The 18,896-nt window shown below is 36.1% G+C and overlaps 2 protein-coding genes across 3 annotated transcripts; both read left to right on the top strand.

Moving 5' to 3' along the window:
- Position 1: 1 nt before the first annotated feature.
- Positions 2-8,885, top strand: ABC1 (ABC transporter 1). 2 transcript variants are annotated; one of them, XM_088512147.1, is made up of 8 exons: positions 2-784; positions 891-1,113; positions 1,735-1,887; positions 2,116-2,274; positions 2,670-2,829; positions 4,087-4,200; positions 6,881-6,993; positions 8,145-8,885. In XM_088512147.1, exons 1-8 carry the CDS (start codon positions 285-287, stop codon positions 8,541-8,543), a joined length of 1,821 nt encoding a protein of 606 aa, XP_088368273.1. In that variant the 5' UTR covers positions 2-284; the 3' UTR covers positions 8,544-8,885. The 2 variants fall into 2 exon arrangements, with proteins under 2 accessions (XP_088368273.1, XP_059435547.2); XM_059579564.2 differs by having other exon boundaries at positions 5-784; positions 4,087-4,196; positions 6,877-6,993.
- A 3,524-nt stretch (positions 8,886-12,409) lies between these two features.
- On the top strand, positions 12,410-18,797 carry LOC132168674 (pectin acetylesterase 12). Its single transcript, XM_059579685.2, has 12 exons — positions 12,410-12,805; positions 13,572-13,654; positions 14,142-14,271; positions 14,402-14,475; positions 15,151-15,237; positions 15,317-15,441; positions 15,540-15,600; positions 15,774-15,827; positions 15,936-16,013; positions 17,446-17,551; positions 17,661-17,806; positions 18,487-18,797. Exons 1-12 carry the CDS (start codon positions 12,562-12,564, stop codon positions 18,592-18,594), a joined length of 1,296 nt encoding a protein of 431 aa, XP_059435668.2. The 5' UTR covers positions 12,410-12,561; the 3' UTR covers positions 18,595-18,797.
- The last annotated feature ends 99 nt before the right edge of the window (positions 18,798-18,896 follow it).

The following is an 18,896-nucleotide window of genomic DNA, read 5'->3' as shown; positions in this document are numbered from 1 at the left end:
TTTGGTCATAGTCCTAGTGATGTGGCAGTCTCTATGCCTTAGGATACTTTTTCTTCTGTGAAATCCCAACCGTTTAAACCTCGAAACCTCAATCAAATGGAGAAGATCCACTTACCGTTGAAGGAGTTTTCGCGTCTGTAGAGCTGTTTAGTTTGAAAAGAGAATTTGGTAGTAAAAGGCAGATGCAAAGGGCAAGGCGCAGAAGAATTTGGTAGTAAAAGGCAGATGCAAAGGGCAAGGCGCAGAAGAATCCTCTAAAACAAATTGCTGAAATAGTTAATTGTATGGGTTCGTTGAAGGAGGTAGATAGGCTCGTGAACGGGCTATCGTTAATCGCCAAGGAGTTGGTGAAACGTTCCCAAGCTCTGGAAGCCGCCAAGAATGGAGATCTCCAAAACCTAATCAAGAAAGTCATTGTATCCGCCACGGACCTCTCCGGCCTCACCAAGGGCAAGGTCCGCAGCCTTTCAAACGCGGGCTCCTCCAACCCCGATTCCGTCGTTCACTTCACAACCACCACCGGTAACGAGTCCTCCGAGGAGGCCACGCCTGTTACCTTTCAACCACAACCCTCATCATTCGATGCTAGCAATGATACCAATAACAATGTGAGGGAAGATGCATCTTCTTCTTCTTCTGCGGTGGAGAATTTGGATACTACGGATGGGTTTGGGTCGGTCAAAGAAGCTACGGAGGACAGGGGCATTAATGCCCAAGTGGAATTTAAGAGGAGGAAGCCCAGGGAGAGGAGAGTTCCTTCCACTCCATTTTCTAGAGCGCTGGGGTCGGTGCTCTTTCGATTCTATAGCCGCATGTATTATATATGGATGACATAACTTTTTTCGCTTATTAGAGTTCTTCAACCTTATTATTATTATCTTTTTAATAAGGTTTGCTGGTCTTGGAGCTGGCCTTGCGTGGGGAACCCTTCAGGAATCTACCAGGAGGCTTGTTTTTGGCGCGCCATCACAAAACAAGCAATCTGCGCTCTCTCCATTCATCTCCGAACAAAATGCAGAACGTCTAGCCCTTGCGCTTTGCAGAATGCGTGGAGCAGCGCTTAAAATAGGGCAGATGCTGAGTATACAGGACGAATCCCTCGTCCCTGCTCCGGTATTCTCATTCCTTTTTTCCTTTATGCTTGTACTTCAGTTGCTTCTTTATTCATGAGAAGGTGTACCATTAAATGAAGAGGTTCATGGTCGATGATGATGATTCTTCTTTCTTACCAACTTTTGGGAATGATTTGCTGAGTGTCAGCATTTTTGAGCTGAAGCTCGGCTTGAAAACCATCCGATCCGATACGTTTTTTTAATTTTTCATATATTTTCATTAAACTGTAATCAAATAACTTCTCCGTTAGAGGGCTTTTGACTTGGCTGTGCTATAAAAATATATCATTTGAATTTAGTGGCTGAGCGCAGTGATTACTAAATGCCATCTTGCAAGGGATGACTGCCAGGTTCTATGGGAAGGATTTTACATCAATTGTCATAATTCTACTAAATATGAATCTGTTATCAAGCCTAGTAGAACTATACTAGGCTATGGGGGCTTTTCTAGGAAAATGGATTGTGCTCATTCTCATTTTCTTGGTTGTTGTATTTAATAGTGTTACATTTGCTTGGAATACTGGGAAGGTTTATTTGTACTGATTAAGTCTTATTTGTGTGTGTGTGTGTGTGTGTCTTATGCTTCAGTATGTTTTTTTTGACATCTTTCAATTCCATGTAGATCTTGGCTGCTCTGGATATTGTCCGTCAAGGCGCAGATGTGATGCCAAGAAGCCAGCTCAACCAAGTTTTGGATGCTGAATTAGGTCCTGAATGGTCATCGAAGTTGATTAGTTTTGATTATGAACCAATTGCTGCTGCAAGCATAGGCCAGGTGATACGACAGCTTCATTGCTCAGTATTGTTTGTTCACTGGATGCTAGTCTTGTCAACCCCCCACCTGTATCCCAAGCCCATCCCTTTAGTCTTATCCTATCATCTTTGCTTTTGGAAAGAGAAAAGGAGTAATGATGGTAGATAATGGGTATCAACAGATGTTGTCTGCTTCTATATTGTTCACAATTTTTCTTCTGTTGGTCTCATAGTTCTTAAACAATTTTAGGTGCACCGAGCTGTCACAAAGGCTGGTATTCAAGTGGCAATGAAAATTCAGTATCCTGGCGTTGCAGATAGCATTGAAAGTGACATAGAGAATGTCAAACTACTTTTAGATTATACAAACCTAATTCCAAAAGGACTTTATCTTGACAGGGCTATCAAGGTATGCATATGTATATGCATTCATGTATATATATATATATCAATGTATTGTATTGGTTAGCCTTAAACACCATATTCTTGAGCATGCAATCCCTGTGACACTCAAACAACTTAAAATTCTTTGCAAAGCCCAGTTATCTCCTCTTTTCCTGCTGACCTCATTCTTTCTCTAAGTTACCAGCAAAATTTATAGCATATCATTATTCTTTGATCTCCTACAACTTCCTGCCATTCTTCTACACCAGCTCTGAGTAAGGGTGTACACTCTTTTGCTACATTATTTGGACATTTAGTTCTGTACTGAATGATTCAGAATCAAGAGGTTCACCAAGGATGCTGGCTGAAGCTTAGAAAGATGCTTGAAAATGCATGCTTATGTTCTTGGAGTTTTTGTAGGTGGCAAAAGAAGAATTATCTCGTGAATGTGACTATGAATTGGAGGCAGCAAATCAAAAACGCTTCCGTAATCTTATATCTGGCACAGAGGGGTTTTATGTTCCATTGGTTGTGGACAATCTGTCAAGAAAAAAAGTCTTAACTACAGAACTTGTTTCTGGTAATTATATCACATCTTTTATCATACTTTCTTGTTTTACTTATGAGGTGTGTGCAATCTGAACCCAAACTTTATCCTTGCTACTCAATGGTCGAAACTCTGAGAAGTAAAAGGGCAATTTGCACAGTTGCGTTAAAACAAAAAGCTTCAGCATGAGCCACATGAAGAGCTGCTTATAAATTAAATTGCATAAACATGATTTGTGACTCCAAGAAGTATGCATTTTCTTTCTTGTAAAATTCATCATGTTTTTCACCTTAAAAATCCTAGTCATGTATTACAGTTTTTTTTCCCATCTTGTATTCATTCTGCTAGCAAAAATGTCACATGCTTTGTTTATAAGCGAAAAGTCATGGGCGTAATTGTATGGAGAAATATGGGAAAGCAGGGAAGTGGAGTGGAGAAGTCAGTTTAATGGAGTTTTGTTGATGTCAGTTGATGTTATCCTTTTGCCAAACTATGTGTTTCACCTTCTGTTCAAATACATTGAATTTTATTTTATACAGTGATAAGGAAGGTGTTTTTAGCTATTTCATGAAGAGGCAGATTTTTTTTTTTAGAACACTCATGAAGAGGCAGATTGAAAACTTCTCCAATATCTTTATTAGTTGTAAAGACATTCATACTTATAGATCATCTGTTTTGGCCCAGAAAAAAAGAAAAGGAAAAAAAAGTCATCTATTTTGAGCTGATTTAAATCTAAACTAGACATGTGTAATATGCACCCAAATGCTAGTTAGAAGACATCTTGCTTCAATAGTTGTGACCATCAATAGAAATTGCTGTTGAGGAAGATTGGCATTTATTAAAAGCGTCAAAATATATAATAGCTTTAATCTCACTTTAAATTAATTGGCAGCTAGATTTCATGGAAGGCCCCACATGTTGAGCCAATATTTGATTTAATACAAAAAGGAAATAGCTTATATTTTAATTCATAAAACTCTGTAAATGTACAATCTTTTTAGTTTTTCTAATCAAATTTTGTCTTAGCTCTTTATATAATAAAAGCAGCTCAATAAGTGCAAATGGTGTTTTTTGCCGTGGTTCATATTGAAGATATTGAACAATTTTCTTCCTGGTTTCTCCTTCTTGTCTTCGATAAAGATAATCTTCTCTCTGGGAGATTGTATATTAATATGATGCCAACACAATCCGTTTTTATCGTTACTGGGGAAAAATAAGAAGCAAACAAAAGGATCTGTTTTGATCAATAGTGGAGTTTGAATACATGAGATTGACTTTCCCTTGTTACAGGAATTCCAATTGATAAAGTCGCCTTGCTAGACCAGGAGACTCGTAATTATATTGGGAAAAAGTTGCTGGAGCTCAGTTTGACGGAGTTATTTGTATATCGTTTCATGCAGGCATGTTCTTTTCTTTGCATACGATAAAGTATCTTTAACTCTTATGTGTTTATCATTCTTAACTTTTTTCTTGTATCCTGTCTGTGTTTCTTTAACTATCTCCTATATGCATCTATTTTACTTCACCTTAGGAATGGCTTGGGCATTTGCTATTAACTACTGAGGTTGTTCATAGCTGCAGTGGCTGATATAAGTTGGTGCCTGAAACTGAAACTACCTTTCAAATTGTTTGGAGTTCTTGGATCAGATAATGTAATGTAAAAAAGTTTGAGGGGGTGAGGATAAAAGCCTACTTGCGGTCATGACCCATTGGAATGCTAAATTTGCAGCAGTGAAGTAACTAAAATGTATCTGAAATGCCCTAAGGCTTATTGTAGAAATTTTGATGTTATCTTAGTAGTAGCTCAACTTGCAGAACAAATTGCTGATGATAATGTTCCAAGATAGAAATGCCCGTTTTTAATTATTTCATTCCGCTGATAGTTGGGTATGGATAACATGCTCTTTGCTTTAAGGAGCATGCTAAGTGTTAGAAAGAAAGGGACAAGTGTCTCTATGGTGAGTTGTTTATATTCCAGAATATTGTATTTGTTCCTGTATATGTATATAACAATGAATTGTGAGGGTCATACTCTATTTTGTGAAATACACTAATCTTGACATAGAATCAAAGTTTAGGAATCATAAAAATAAAAAATAAATAAAAAATCTATCCCCCTATTTTGCCATTTTGCCATTTTCTTTTTTGTGTTTTCTTTCCCCCTATCAGAAGTTGATGGTTGTGTGATCAACCTCATCCATATGGCTGTCAGTGGCTGTGAGTGATGGACAAGAAAAAGAAAAATATGTATTGCATCTGTGGTGGTTTCCGATGGTTTTCATGTGGCAGTGGTGCTGTGTGTGGAGTTTTTTTGTCATTTATGTTGTCTGTGGTGATCAGCCACATCTGGAGAAGTGATAGGTAGTGTCTTCAGTGGTGGCTGGTAATTGGTTGTTGTTGTTGTTGTTGTCCCCATAGTGTGGTCATTTTACATAGATTTCTTCCTTAGTGTTGTTTGTTCGTGTTCTTGTGGTGGTTGTTGGTGTAATTTGGTTGCTGACGGCAAATCTTTGGCCGGTTTGGAAGATGAAGGCCTGTTTGGTTACAAATACACGCTATCCCTACTCCGAAATAGGAATATCTCTTTGCTTACTTTAATCCTATTTCAGGTTTACTTTATTCCAGTTTTACCTTTGGGCCATCCCAGTATTTTCCTTCCTAAGTTCAAAGCCTGGTCCATACCTGAACCTTATTCATCTGGTCAAGCCCAAACCCAATAAAAAAATTGCAGGCCTATATCCGACCCGGTTGGAATATTTGGTTCCAGCTAGTTTCAGTCGGTTATAGTGATTCTCCGACTTGGTGGGTTTCTGACAAGTTTTTTGACTGGTGATGGTGTTTTCCAACAAGTTTCAAGTGGTGTTAGTATTTTCTGGTGCATGTTTGACTAGCATTGGTGTTTTCCAGTGCGTTTTCAACTAGCGTTGATGGTTTCCAGTGAGTTGTGACTGGTGATGGTGTTTCTTGGTGAGTTTTTGACTGATGAAGGTAATTTCCACAAGTTTTGACTAGTGTTGGTATTTTCCAACAAGTTTTCGACCGATGTTGATATTTTTTTGACGACTTTCAACTGGCATTGGTATCTTTTGGCATGCTTCAGTCAAATTCATTGTTTGCCGGCGAGATTCTAGCTGGTTTCGATGTTTAGAGTTTTGACTAGTTCAGACATTATTCGGCCAGTTTTGTTGTGTTTCCAGCCAGTTCAGTTCGCTTTTTACTGATTCGATGGTTTTATGGCTGGTTTCTTGGTGTTCTGGGCAGATTCTTCTTGTTTTTTCTACCAATTTGATGGTATTTCAGCCTACAGACGAGTTTGTGTCAATAAGAGTGCTGCAGTTTGGAAGATGGTGCCTATTTGCTTTTTCTGGTGTCTTTGGAGAGAGAGAAATAATAGGTGCTTTGAGGATGTGGAGAGGCCCTTCGAGGACTTTTTATCCTTTTGTTTCCATACTCTGTATCTTTGGACTGTAGCGTTTGTTTTCCCGATTTCGGTTAGCTATGACGACTTCCTTGTACGTTTTTCCCTTTCTAGTTAGGTGTTTCTCCTTGTTTACATCCAGTGTACTTAGGGGCGCCTCACGCTTTTAATAAAACCAGCTACTTACTTATCAAAAAAAAAAGAGTTCATTTGTTACAAGTTGGGCTTATATGATATATAAGCTCCAGCTTGGAGGGGAGTGTTGGAAATAAAGGGACAAATGTCCCTATTCTAGAAGTCGGTTGAGGCGTCTCCTGTAAGTTGTCATATAGTGAGGCATTTGTATTCCAGAATTTTGTATTTGCTCCTATAAAGTTGATCAGAAATAGATCCAGTACCTCTCTATTTGTAAAATACACTAATCTTGACGCTAAGCATTGTGGTTTAGAAGTATAAGCAGAGTTTCTTGGAGTAACCAAGCTAGAGAAATGTTAAGATATGGCAGAGGCCTGGACTGGAGTGAAGTATTGTGTTTATATATTTGTCAATTTCTTCACTCAGTTTCTTAGTAATATTAAGAGTTTCATTGACACTGCTGCTGAATTTCCCCCCTAACTACGGTCTAAGTTTGTCTTGCGTGTATTTTTGTTGATCTAGTGCAGACAGATCCTAATTGGAGTAATTTTTTGTATGATGAGGCAACAAAAGTAATTAATCTCATTGACTTCGGAGCAGCTCGGGACTACCCAAAAAGCTTTGTTGAGGACTACTTAAGAATGGTGAGTTCTCTTTGGTCTACTCTTGGTTTACTTTTTGATCTCAAATCTTTATCCATTTTCATCTTCTCTAGCATATGCCTTTATTGAGGTTCAAATTCTGAATTTTGGTCTCTCTCTCTCTCTGTCCTTCGAAAATTTATGTGGTTCACATTGATGACATTTTCTTTAATAATGAATCTATAGAGATGACATAGTACAAAGGGAGAAACATGAATGAGTATACAGGCACACTTGACCTCAATGAAGTCCATTGAAGCAAATGAAGCACTAAGCATTCTCTTCTCTTCTTTGAAACAGCAATGATGTCACTCAACTTTGTTTGGTTGCATGTGTGTTTTTTTTTTTTTTTTTTCTTTCCTGAATCTTGAGCAGCCCCATTTCGTTCAGATTAAGAGGATTTAGAGTCTTTTTTCAACCAACTTAGTGTGTGTGTGTGTGTTTGTGTATGCGCAAAGGCATGCATGTGTGTGTGTGCGTGCACATCAAAAAGCATATTATGAGATATTGATTTCAACTCACCTGCCCTGCTTTCTGGAACAGCCAAGTAGCTATAATTCAGTGTTCAATATTTCATTGGGTCTACTTAAAAGTGGAATTTTCATAATTAACCACAATTTCCTAATAGCCAGAATATGACTCATAATTAATCATAACGTCGTAATTAATAGGACATGTATTTAGTTGTCATAAAAATCTGGGTTTCTCACCCTCGATGACAAGGCCGTTTTCAAGGGCCTGTGGAAGCTGTGAATGGTCCACCATGGTTGTATTGAGTTTAAAGTAAAATTAATAAGAGAGGTTGATGTGGGCTATGAATATTTTTTACCAGGGATTGTGGCAGGTCACTCTAGCGCCCCATCTAGGCTCTGAGGAATTTTGCACTAATTTGTAGTGGGCCGAGTAAGGTTGACAGGCGGTCATACAATAACTTCAGACCTTGATTGATTACAATATAATCCATGAAGTTAAGGATAGATAGTTGGATTAATGCTGCTGGTTCTAATTTCTAACATTTATGGTGGTCTGCCTTGAGGTTATGATAATGTGAGATGTCAAACTTAAGTTGGAAGCATGATCAGTTTAGCTAACAGTTTAAATAGTAGACCTTTTTTCCCGCTGAGCTCCATTTCCGTTTATGTATGTTTGATCAGGTAATTGCATGTGCAAACGGTGATAGGGATGCAGTCATTGAGATGTCAATAAGACTTGGGTTCCTCACAGGAATGGAGTCAGAGATAATGCTAGATGCCCATGTTCAAGCTGGTTTTGTTGTGGGATTGCCTTTCTCAAAGCCCGGTGGGTATGACTTTCGGTCCACCAACATTACTCAAAGCGCCTCAAACCTTGGGGCTACAATGCTTAAGCATAGGCTGACGCCGCCACCTGATGAAGCCTACAGTCTTCATCGGAAGCTTTCAGGTGCATTTTTGGCCTGCATCAAGCTTGGGGCCGTTGTACCATGTAGGGAATTATTACTTCAAGTTTATGAGCATTATCAATTTGGTGAAGAAGATGGTGAGATCTTGTCAAGTGGCTCAAGTTCTTCATAGGCTTATAACTTCTTTTTTTATCTTTTCAAATTTATATGTAATAATTATTGGATGCAATTATGCTTGGCGAGCATCCTGAAATATTTGTTTTTGTCTCTCAAGAAATGGAGAGAGAGAGAGAGAGAGAGTAGTTTACCTCGTTGGGAAAAAATCAAACTAGAATTGAGCCGGACAAGACGTTTAAAATACTTGTCAATCATATATGAGGAAAAAAAGTTAGAAAGTATACTATACGTGGGATCCATCAACATATTATTATACATGGGATCGTGATTGTTTTGACTGTACTCAACAAATTTCGAGTTGGAAAATATATTGAAAGATCTGTGTTCTTTTATATTACTTGAGAAATATTCTTGTCACTCTTCGCTTCAAAAAGGATTTTTATGCAAGGGTTTCAAGAAAAGTGTTTCTTGAATCGAGTTGAAAGTGGTGATGAACTCATGATTTTTTTCTTGACATGGATGAACTCATGATTGACTCTAGACTTATAGCTTATTTGGAAACTTTTTGCTCCCCATAGCCTTAAGGGCTTGAATTTGAACAGAGCTTTGATGATTGAACATTTTGAAATTTTTGGGAGCCTTTGAGTTGTTTCTGCTTTTATTTAGTGCCCTTAGTGAAACATGGTCAATTGTATTTACTATATTATAGTAAATTTAGGACTTGCAGCGGTTAGACAATTGTCTCTAGTTTTATTTATTTTGTTAGTAATATTATTTAGTAAACTGTCATATAAATAAAAATGATGTGACAGTAAAAATTGATTTAAGTGAGTAACTTCAGATTGGAAAATTATTTCTCTTCCATTCGAGGGTCTCCAAGTAACATGTGACACTGACAATTACTGATTGACTTGGAATATGATCCTCTGAAGAATATTCAGTTTATGGCTGAGATTTCTTCTTAGAAATCCTAGAGCTGCAAATAGGACATCTGTCTCACTACAAAAAAAATAATAAAAAAAACAATATTTCAGATTTAAAAAAATAAAAAATAAATTAATAAAAAAATAAGGGGTGGTCCGGCCACCCCCAAGGGCTAAATGAATATATATATATATATATATATATATATATATATATATAGATCTGGCCCTTGGGGTGGCCGGACAACCCCCAAGGGCCATGGGGTGGCCAAAGCCACCCCTAGCCCCAATTGGGGTGGTCCGGCCACCCCTTAATTTTTTATAATTTTTTTAAAAATATATATAATATTTTATTATTATTATTTGTTAATAAAACAGATGTCTTATTTATGACCTCAGCAATGACGGATACACGCAGGGGCGGGGGCGGGGTTGCCCGCCCCAGCAAAAATCTTGAAAAAAAAAAGTTTGCACCTCAAATTTTTGAGGTTTTTTAAGCCCTCTTCCTCTTTCAGCCCCTACTATTTTTCTTTCTTCTTATTCTTCTTCTTCATTTGCTTAGAGAAAATAAAAAGAAAAGAAATATATAGTAGATCTTGAATAAGAATTCTGATTCTGATTTTCTTTTCTTTTCCTGCTTCTTCTTTTGGTTGGCTTCTCTCTTCTTCAATTGATTATTCTCAGATTTGCATTTGATTCACTCTCTCAATACCTTTTCTAAGAAAGGTTAAAGGCTTTTGTTTAAATATGAGAAATAGAAAATAAGGAGAAGATGCTGATAGGCATAGGTCTCAAGGGTGCTAGCCATAAGTCCATAGCCACTAAATTTCACTCTCTCTCTCTCTCTCAGCCTCTCATCTCTCCAAGACCCACTTTTCTTTTGTTTTTGTTTTTGGTTTTTTTTTTTTTTTTTTTCAACCCACACTGGTGGCATTTCAACCACTTAAACTAATCTTCTTTTCTTATTAGTATGTTTTTGCTCTAGAAAAGATATTAGATGTTATTGTGAAAGACAATATCTTTAGAAAAAAAATTGCATATTATTGATAGATAATTAAATATTAGAAGTAATTAATTGAAATACAATATTTTGTTTTAAATAAATATTTATATATGTTGGTTTTTGGGTAAATCAGAGTAATGCTATAAGTAAGATTCATGTCATTCTTTTATTTTCAAAAGTATATATATATATATATTTTGACATGAAAAGTATATAGATTTTAAAATTATTATTAAATTTGAAATGAATCACTATTAATTTTTGATATAATACATCACATTTGGAGATAAAATAGAGGTATAGTCTTACTATAGTGTTAGTTGATCAAATAAACAATATTAAAACATAACATTATATTATATTAATTAATTATTAATCCCACCTATTGCCCCTACAAAAAATATATCTTAGCTCTGTCATTGGGCCTCAAGATCTCTTTAAAGATATTTTGACTATTAATTAGATATTCTACAGTCCAAAATGAACTAGAGCATATCTGTTTCAAAATTTTTATCTCCTACAATAATCTTTACCTTCTTTTAAAAAGAAATCATTGAAACTAGTTTATTGTCAGCTGAAGGTATTTACATGGTCTTCACATTTTTCAAAACAAAGCTAATAGAAGAAGCTGGCGGTAAGAAAGGGCATGACAAAGCAAATAAAGTAAAAGTTATGCGGTTGTTTAGTAAATGTACTCCAGAATCTCACAGAGGAAAGAAAAAGGTCGGCCCAGATACGAACTCAAAGTCGGTGAACACTACAGCGAGATTGGGCCAGAAAAAAAGGGCGAAATTATTGGAGAGCGTATTAAGGGAAGGTGATATACGAATTGTTTGGTTTTTTTTGTCAGTATCACCCCCTTTCCGTAATGGCGTGCTGCCGACATTCACGGTGAAAAAGATTGATTAATAAAAGAGGAAACTCACGAGGTGTTGCAAGACTCAAGAGATGGTCACATCAAAACAAAAGTGGTCGTTTTCACACCAATTATGTAATGACTTTCGTGGATATTAAAGCATTCTATAATTTATAATAAATATAGAGATATTTTCCAGAGATATATAAAAGGGTCACATAATTACCAAATTCAATTTCCACCGTAACACATTTTAAAATTTTCTTTTAAAAATTAGTTCTTAAATGATGTGTTATCATCTCATAAGATTTAAAGGCAATTACATTTTGTCTTCATGAACTATAGCGCCTTGACACTTTTATTTCACGAACTACTAACTATGACTTCTGACCTCATCAAACTACCATCTTATAACAAAAAACTTAATTCTATTTGTCAAAAGGATTAAAATTGATGGTCAACGGTCATGTGCAAGTCATGTGATATTTAAAAATTTTTTCTTTCACTTTTACCCTCACTTCAGAACGAGAAAATAGTCCTTATACCCTTCTAAACATATTAACTTTATTTGTTTGAAGTGAGAGCAAAAGTAGAAGAAAAAAAATTTAAAATGACACATGATTTACACATGACCATTAACCGTTAATTTTAACTTCTTTGACTGATGAAAGTAGATTTTTTGTTATAAGATGATAGTTTAATGGGGTCAAAAGTCATAGTTAATAGTTCATGAAAAAAAAGTGTAAAAGCGTTTTAATTCATAAGGACAAAAAGTAATTACTCTTATGATTTATTATTTAAAAGTTAATTTTTTAAAAATAATTTAAAATATCTAGCACTTCTCAACGCATTTATTAGTAACGGATTAATCTTCCAAACGCCAGCTTTTATTAGTTTCCATCAAAAACAGCAATGGACTTATGGAATAAAGAAAGAAAAAAAAAATGATTGATTGAGACGTGGCTTACAGCTATACACATGCTCCACATAGAGAGAGAGAAAAAGACAAAGGTCTACTACTGTGTCACTCTTTTTCTTCCCAATTGTTTTGACCTTTCATTTTTAATGTTAGGCCGCCAAGCATTTCACTAGGACTCAGCGAGGGTGAAATCTCGACGAATTTCTTTCTTTTTTTTTTTTTTTTTTTTTTCAAAAAAGGAAGAAAAGGCCTGCACTGCATTTCCACAAACTCTCCTTTATACGCTACTCAACATATATAGCAAAGCGTGTGGCGGAGCGAGGAGGATGAGGTGAGTGAGAGTTGGAGATAATAGTAAGAAGAAGAAGAAGAATGAAGGCGACTCTGACAGTGCTGGGATACGTTTGTTGCGTTGTTGGGATCGTTTTGAGTACTGGATCCGAGCATCATGCTTCTTTCGAGGAGCTCAATCTCAAAGAGCTGGAGATAGAGAAAGACAGAGAGGGTCTGCTTTCTCTTGTGGAGAATGATGCGGCGGTATCACCTAAACCTTCCTTGCCCAAGCCTCTCATGGTCCCCCTCACTCTTATTCAACGAGCTGCTTCTCAAGGAGCTGGTATCTCTCTCTCTCTCTCTCTGCCTATTTGTTTTTGTGATTGTAATGTGTAATGCATGTCCTCTACTTTGGCTTCACTGGGAAGCTACTTCTATTCATTATGCTGGCTTCCATTGTTCCCATCGTTCATATCCATTTTCCCCCTTTATTTTTTATTTAAAATATTTCATATTATATTTGGGTTGTGAATTTGGACAGCAATTTCCTTTTCGTGTGAGCCATAGCAGCTCTAATTAGTTTATCAATTTTTGTTGCAGTCAGCATTGAGGTTACCTTCTAGGATTGATTGTTATGAAATCAGAATGATTTGATTACATACTTAATCTTCTCCTATAAATAGGAGTTATTTGTAATATAAATATAGTTAAACAATAAAAAGAAAAATGTGTAGGCTTTCTGGCTTTCCAGTCATAGGCCGAACACTTGTGTCTCTCTCTTTCTTCTTCCATCTATTTAATTTATTATGAGTTTCTTCACTGCCTAATGCTAAAAGTTACAATTATCATCGTTTTCTCTTTTCTGGGACATTAAGTTATCCTCATTATTCTTTTCACACTAGTTGTGGCTCCATTCGATATACTCTATCAAGTCTTATATTGCAAAACCAAATTGGGGTCTTCCCTCTGTTATCTTAGTTGTTCATAGGGTAAGAAAGAAATAGAATTTGTATTTACTTGGGTGTAATGGATGTCTTGTACATTGAGTATCATGAAATGTCTCATACATGGGAATTGAGTTTTCTGTTTGCTGTCCTCTATTGCAACAGTCTGCTTGGATGGGACGCTACCCGGTTATCATCTGCATAGTGGTTATGGATCTGGTGCAAACAGTTGGCTCATTCAATTAGAGGTGTGTGACACCACATTCAAGTAGTGGATTTATAGGATTCTGAACAAGGATGTTTCTATTCTGTATCCATGTTTGATTTCTAAAGTACCTTGCTTGTCATTGGCTCTCTATATAGTATGAAGTGGTTACTAAATGTAAATGACATGTGGCTTTTACTCTAAAAATTAGTCTTGTCTTCTATTCCTTAAACACTTTAATTTTTTTATAAATAAGAAGTCAACTCCACACCTTTTCTTTCTCAAAATAAGCATGTTTAGTAACACAAAACATTTTTCAAAAAGTTTATCAAACAATTTTCTTAAGTGAAATCCACAAAAACCTTTTTTTTTTTTTTTTTTTTTCAAGTGGACATCACAAAAACACTTCTTAACTTTATATCACTTCAAAAACTTTTTTCAAATTAAAAAAAATTTAAAACACTTAACAAAAATACCCAAATTTGTTTTGGCTAATGATTGTGGATTTACTTCATCATTTCTTGATGTAGGGTGGGGGATGGTGTAATACGATAAGAAGCTGCATTTACCGCAAAACAACTCGTCGTGGTTCATCGAACTACATGGAAAAGCAGATACCATTCACAGGAATATTGAGCAATAAAGCTGAAGAAAATCCTGGTTTATTTTCCAAGCCTTTATACTTGCTATATCTATATCAAATACCTTTCTTCTTGTTTTTATTCTTTTAAATTTATTTTTTGTTCCTGTTGTATGTTTGGCTGAGCTTGTACCCATGGGGTTTTTACAGATTTTTTCAACTGGAACAGAGTCAAGCTACGTTACTGTGATGGGGCATCTTTCAGTGGGGATGATGAGAATGAGGTTGGTGGGGGAATATTCTGCCTTCATACTTTTTCCTGAAACATTAGATACTTATGGCATGAATTTTTCCATTAATATCTTGGACATTGAAGACTTATTGTTTCATTTTATCACTTAATTAAAGGGGTAGGGTGCAATCACTTACAAAATTATAAGCCCCAAAAGCCAAAAATGGTGTATTCTATGATTCAAGCGTTAAATATTACAAACTGAGAGGATTTTAGTATTTAACAAGATGCTGCTAGCTGTGCTCCTATCAAGTTTAACACACAAGTCGTTAGTTTTGGACAAATTAAATGATTAATAAACCTTTTCTAGCCTGGAAGCTAATAATTCATCCCCTCTCGCTAGACCCACTGTAGTTATACTTTTTGATTTTAGTTGTATTTATTTTTCCTAGATAGTTGGATGAATTGTATTTCATGGAAGAATAAGGATGTTTAATTGTTTCACAAGCAAAACTCTGTTTTCTTTTAAAAGTATTAAACACATGAAAACTCTATGTTTTACAATTTATAGTTTATTGGTGTAGACTGAATTGCTAATCTGACTAGACATTTTCACCTCTAGTTCTGGTTATGGAAGGAGTTTGAAGGGTCAATTGGGGTAAAAGGATTGTTCTTACTTTAAAATTTCTTACAATTGAACTCGTACGTGGATTGGTTCTGGTTTTAGACTGCGAAACTCAATTTTCGAGGACAACGGATTTGGTTAGCTGCTATGCAAGAGTTAATGTCCAAGGGAATGCAGAACGCTAACCAGGTTTATTGTTTAACATTTACTGTTTTATTCTTATTAAGCTTTGATATTTCTAGTTATTTTATGTTAAAATGTATTTCAGGCTCTTCTTTCTGGATGCTCTGCTGGGGGTCTAGCATCAATACTACACTGCGATGAGTTTCGGGACTTATTTCCTAAGACTACCAAAGTGAAATGTCTTAGTGATGCTGGATTGTTCCTCGATGCGTAATCAGCTTTAATTCCCAAAATATTTTATTACTTCTATTAGCATGTAAGTTGTTGAACAGCACAAGGTATATTGATGATTTCATTTGTCCGTATAGAGCTGATGTATCTGGTGGGCGCACTTTAAGGAATATGTTTGAAGGCGTGGTTAGCTTACAGGTAATGTGCATCAGTTGCCCAAGTTATGTTATTTAACTGTGAAGAATCATCTTCACAATTTTATTTTATTTTTTAATGAATTGAAGCATTATCTAACTTGTGGATTATGAACAGTTTTTTGCTTGCTTGGCATCTCTAAAAGTTTAATTATGGATATCTGTATGTAATTTTAGGAAGTGAAAAAGAATCTGCCAAAGACTTGTATCAACTACCTGGATCCAACTTCGGTGATTTTCTATCTTTTCTTGATCATCATGAAATTTCATTAGATAGTTTTAGTAAGAGATAACATTTGAGAATTTGACATATTTGAACACTCTCTCTTTATCTTTCAGTGTTTCTTCCCTCAGAATTTGATAGCAAATATTAAGACACCATTATTTCTTCTAAATGCAGCCTATGATGCATGGCAGGTAACTTTTTTTTTTTTTTTTTTTTTTTCAAATTTACATTAATTTGTTTCCCTTATGGCCACATATATGCCATCCAATCCAATAACTATCAGTGGCAAGGATTGATAATTAGTTCTCTATGCTTCCTAGTTGCAAATGCTAGATTGTCTTAGGCAATTCATTTTTGAGCCCTCTCATGTATTTGCTCTTTTTTTTTTAATCAAAATATTATTAAAAGCGTAAGGCGCCCCCAAATACACAGAGTATACAAGAGAGGGTACCTAAAAAGTAAGGGCAAAAGTAGGGGCAAAAAGAACAAGAAAATCATGGTAATTAAATACTAAAGGATAAACATAAGCAGCTCTCCAAAGATACAAAGTGTTGAAGGAAAAAGATTTCAACTCCTCTAAGAGACTAAGATCCTCTCTCGGTCCTCAAAACACCCATTACTCCTTTGCCTTTAAAGACATCACAAAAGACAAAGGCACCATCTTCCAAAGATCAACACTTCGAGTATTGCTACCAGTCCACTTACAAGCAAACAAATCAACTACTCGTCTAGGCATAACCCGAGCCAACCAGAAATGTTTGAAGAAAACATTCCAAATGGCATAAACAGCCTCACAATGAATAAGAAGATGGTCTATGGACTCCTCATTCTTTTTGCACATAACACCAATCAACCACAATGACATGCCGCTTTCGGAGATTGTCTTTGGTAAGGATCTTTTCTAAGGCTGCCAACCGCACAAAAAAGGCCTCTCTCAAAGGAACCTTAGTCCTCCAAATGCTTTTCCAAGGGAAACAAAAACCATCATGACAACCCATGACACTCTTGGACTAGAAGGATTTAACACCAAACAACCCTCTTTTGGAAGGGATCCACCACAACTTGTCTTCCCCTTCACGTCTCATTCTTACTAAATACAACATGTAGAACGACGCAAAGGCATCCACTTCCCAATTTTGAGCTGCTCTAACAAAACTAACGTTCCACTAAATGGCACCTCCAAAAATTTTCATGTGATCCTCAAACAAGAGCATTCTTTGCACGAGCAATACCAAATGAAATTGGAAATACATCCTTTAGGACCAATCCCCACACTACAAATCATGCCAGAACCTAACCTTGGAACCATCACCCACTTCAAATCTAGTGTGATTACAGAACTTCCCCCAAACCCTCATAATATTCTTCCATAAACCCACCCCATAGGCCCCAATTGGCTCTTTTTTCAAACTACCATTGTTAACAAACAGCATGTTCCTTATGGTTTGGCGGAGTCAATAGATTTCCTATAAGGTTAAAAACTTAAAATATTATCTTTGAGGCAAGCAGACCAATCATTCTTCTGTGACCTTTGTGAATTTGTGGCAGCATCATATTCTGACTTAAATGGTGTTCAGTAACTAAAATTACTAGTATTAAATCTTTTATATTTGTTTTCATCAGCTCCAAGCTAGCTTAGCTCCACGATCAGCTGATCCTAGTGGCTATTGGGATGAATGCAAATTGAACCATGCCCGTTGTAATTCATCACAGATCCAGTTTCTCCAAGGTAATCTTTTATTCATATTTTTGTTCGTTTCACTCTTTGATGTCAAATGTTTATTTAGGCATATTAAATAATTCTGTTTTCTTCCTTTTTTTTTTTCCCTATGAAGCAGACTTTAGAAATCAAATGCTCCATGCCATCAGAGATTTCTCAAGGTCCAGTCAAAATGGATTGTTCTTAAATTCCTGTTTTGCTCATTGCCAGTCTGAGAGGCAGGACACCTGGTTCGCAGATGATTCTCCCTTAATTGCAAACAAGGTATGCACTATCTAGATATCTATAGCTATCTCTCACAGTGCCATGTTAAAAAAATTTATATCCAAATTTACATATATCTGTTCATATTCTGGACCTTCATATGGATGGATTCTATAGTTTCTTAACACATTTTTCTTCTGTAGCTATCTGGGATTTGAGGTGGAACCTTGAAGTAGAGGGTGTTTTGACCCATTATATTGACATGGTATAAGAAGTGAGGGTTGGTGACTATACATTTGTATTGCATGATATTCAAGTGAGTTAGATAAGTTACAGGAGAAAATTCAGATGTTTGACAATAACTACTAGTGAGATATTGCAAAGCTAGAGACCAATATTGCAGCATGCGACTAAGTTAAATTGCAAAAACCACTAAAATGACATTTGTAGGAATATTTAATAGATGAGTAAAAGAGCAAGCTGAAAGCCTTGAGTTAGAGGAGGAGAGAGGGAGGAGGCCAGTAGGGCAGTAGAGACAGACTAGTATTTGCTGTATTGCAACTGTACATATTAGCTCAGAAAGAGCCAAAACTTAAATGGACTCTACGCCTTGAGTAATATCTTTACGAAATTCCAGATGCATTTCCTTTCTTTTCTGTATATGTTTTTGTATGTGAGAGAAAGAAAAAACATTATTTATGAATTTTGTCTTTGATTTGGTTATATTATTCTTTATGCAGGGGATTGCAGAGTCTGTTGGAGACTGGTATTTTGATCGAGTAGATGTAAAAGCTATTGACTGTGCATACCCCTGTGACAGCACCTGCCACAATTTAGTTTTCAAGTGAGTGAATTTATTCAATGTCTCCTCAGATTGCTTCTTCATTCATCATGCTTCCTATTGCCAACTGTGAAAATTGTAACATTCATTTATTAAAGTAACAAAGTCATGCTTGACGAGGAGTGCAAACTATAATAGCTAGCACATTCTTGCCCATGGCTTTTGCCCATGCATTTATGAATGAGATTCTGTTGTATCTTGAAGGTTCCCCAGGCTCAAATTTCCAGAAATAATGCATCATGACTCACAAACACATGCATACTTCAGTACTTCTGCCAACCTCTACAAAAATCTAATTCTTCCATTCCA

The sequence above is a fragment of the Corylus avellana genome, chromosome 1 (genome assembly GCF_965113065.1).
Source record: "Corylus avellana chromosome 1, dhCorAvel1.hap1.2, whole genome shotgun sequence".
Classification (NCBI taxonomy): Eukaryota; Viridiplantae; Streptophyta; class Magnoliopsida; order Fagales; family Betulaceae; genus Corylus; species Corylus avellana.
Note: the sequence above shows the minus strand (reverse complement) of the source record. Positions and strands in the feature narration are given on the sequence as shown.

Bases quoted from the DNA above. Each gene is read 5' to 3' on its own strand.
- LOC132168674 (XM_059579685.2), top strand. From the start codon at position 12,562: ATGAAGGCGACTCTGACAGTGCTGGGATACGTTTGTTGCGTTGTTGGG. The intron at 13,655-14,141 runs GTGTGTGACACC...TTCTTGATGTAG, and splicing joins GTTGGCTCATTCAATTAGAG to GGTGGGGGATGGTGTAATAC. The intron at 15,442-15,539 runs GTAATCAGCTTT...TTGTCCGTATAG, and splicing joins GCTGGATTGTTCCTCGATGC to AGCTGATGTATCTGGTGGGC.
- ABC1 (XM_088512147.1), top strand. From the start codon at position 285: ATGGGTTCGTTGAAGGAGGTAGATAGGCTCGTGAACGGGCTATCGTTA. The intron at 1,114-1,734 runs GTATTCTCATTC...AATTCCATGTAG, and splicing joins AATCCCTCGTCCCTGCTCCG to ATCTTGGCTGCTCTGGATAT. The intron at 6,994-8,144 runs GTGAGTTCTCTT...ATGTTTGATCAG, and splicing joins TTGAGGACTACTTAAGAATG to GTAATTGCATGTGCAAACGG.